Source organism: Saprolegnia diclina, assembly GCF_000281045.1.
Source record: "Saprolegnia diclina VS20 unplaced genomic scaffold supercont1.202, whole genome shotgun sequence".
NCBI classification, from domain to species: domain Eukaryota; phylum Oomycota; class Saprolegniomycetes; order Saprolegniales; family Saprolegniaceae; genus Saprolegnia; species Saprolegnia diclina.
The window spans coordinates 1-1,151 of NW_008246269.1; the positions used below are offsets into that span (position 1 = coordinate 1).

Genomic DNA, 1,151 nt, shown 5'->3' on the forward strand with positions numbered 1-1,151 from the left:
CGTACTGGGTGAGAGCACGTGGGTTCAGTGGCTCGTGCTCTGAAATCAGATGCTTATTCCGAGGCCATGACGCGGCATGCACGTAATGCATGTACCAGTAGTACATGTACCCAAGTGCTTTTCCCCCGACTGCGAGCCCGCTGCACCAACTGCAATGTACCAACTAAGTAGTAGGTCTATCGTCGCTGACGGTGATTTAGCACTTCACTGTAACTCTAGACAATCGCGATCGACGTATAATGGCAAGTCCAAATTCGCTGCTTGGGACCTCATTGGACACCACTGCCGACAAGTCGTTGGCGGTGGTAAGTTATCTGACGACCAAATTTGCGCTAAGGGCCAAAAGGCCAAAAGGTATGTATGTTGTGAGCTAAGCTATGTTTGTGCACTCGGTCGAGCGTAGCAAGAGTTGGTTGCGAGGGCTGTAGCACGGCCAAACCACGGTCGCAGAGCACCCAGAAGAACGGGATCGCGACCAGTTAGGCTATTACCTTTAAGTACTGGACCGCGTCTTCACGGCCGTGAGCCGCAGCGACGTGTAGTGCAGTCTCGCCGTCCTAGCGCAAGCAAATTAAGATTACAATCGAGCAGCATCGACGACAACTGCAGCGCCGTCGGACGGTCCTCTTCGTACAGCGAGAGACACTGCAAACCAATGTCCTTGACCCATGCCGGCACGCCTTCGCCGTCGAACGTCGGGTGCAGCGTGCTTTCACGAACGTTGTTCAAGACGTAGTGCTGCGGGAGAGCCTTGCCCGAGTCTGGGTGGCGCAGGTCGGCGTACGGCACTTGGTGTGTCGCAAACTCAGAAAGCATGATACCGAACGAGTAGACGTCGGCTAGCGCGCCATAGTTGGTGCCCGAGATGACTTCTGGTGCCATCCACTGGTACGTGCCGATGCCGTTGGTCATGAGATCGTCTTCTTCGGCGACGCGGGAAGCACCAAAGTCGGTGAGCTTGGTGCCCTTGTTTGTGCCCGAAGAGCCCGCAGGGTCGCTCGGTTGTCGCCATGTGCGTGCACGTTTACGTGTTGCAAGGCCGCTTTCATGACCCAAATGACAAAGCCAAGGTCGAGCCCGACGACGAATGATCGCGCCCTGGATCAACTACGGACGGGGACTGAACTGGTGCGAACGCATGGGGTCAAATC

General features: G+C 56.0%; 1 protein-coding gene across 1 annotated transcript in view; it reads right to left on the reverse strand.

The window, feature by feature from the left end:
• Positions 1–256: 256 nt before the first annotated feature.
• Positions 257–1,151, reverse strand: part of SDRG_17137 (serine/threonine protein kinase) — a gene marked incomplete at its 5' end in the record, with an annotated part of 2,464 nt that continues 1,569 nt past the window's right edge. Inside the window, 2 exons of the mRNA XM_008623372.1 lie at positions 257–557; positions 605–997. Coding sequence (XP_008621594.1) covers positions 494–557; positions 605–997 — 457 coding nt within the window. The 3' untranslated portion in view covers positions 257–493. The remainder of the gene's footprint in view (positions 558–604; positions 998–1,151) is intronic.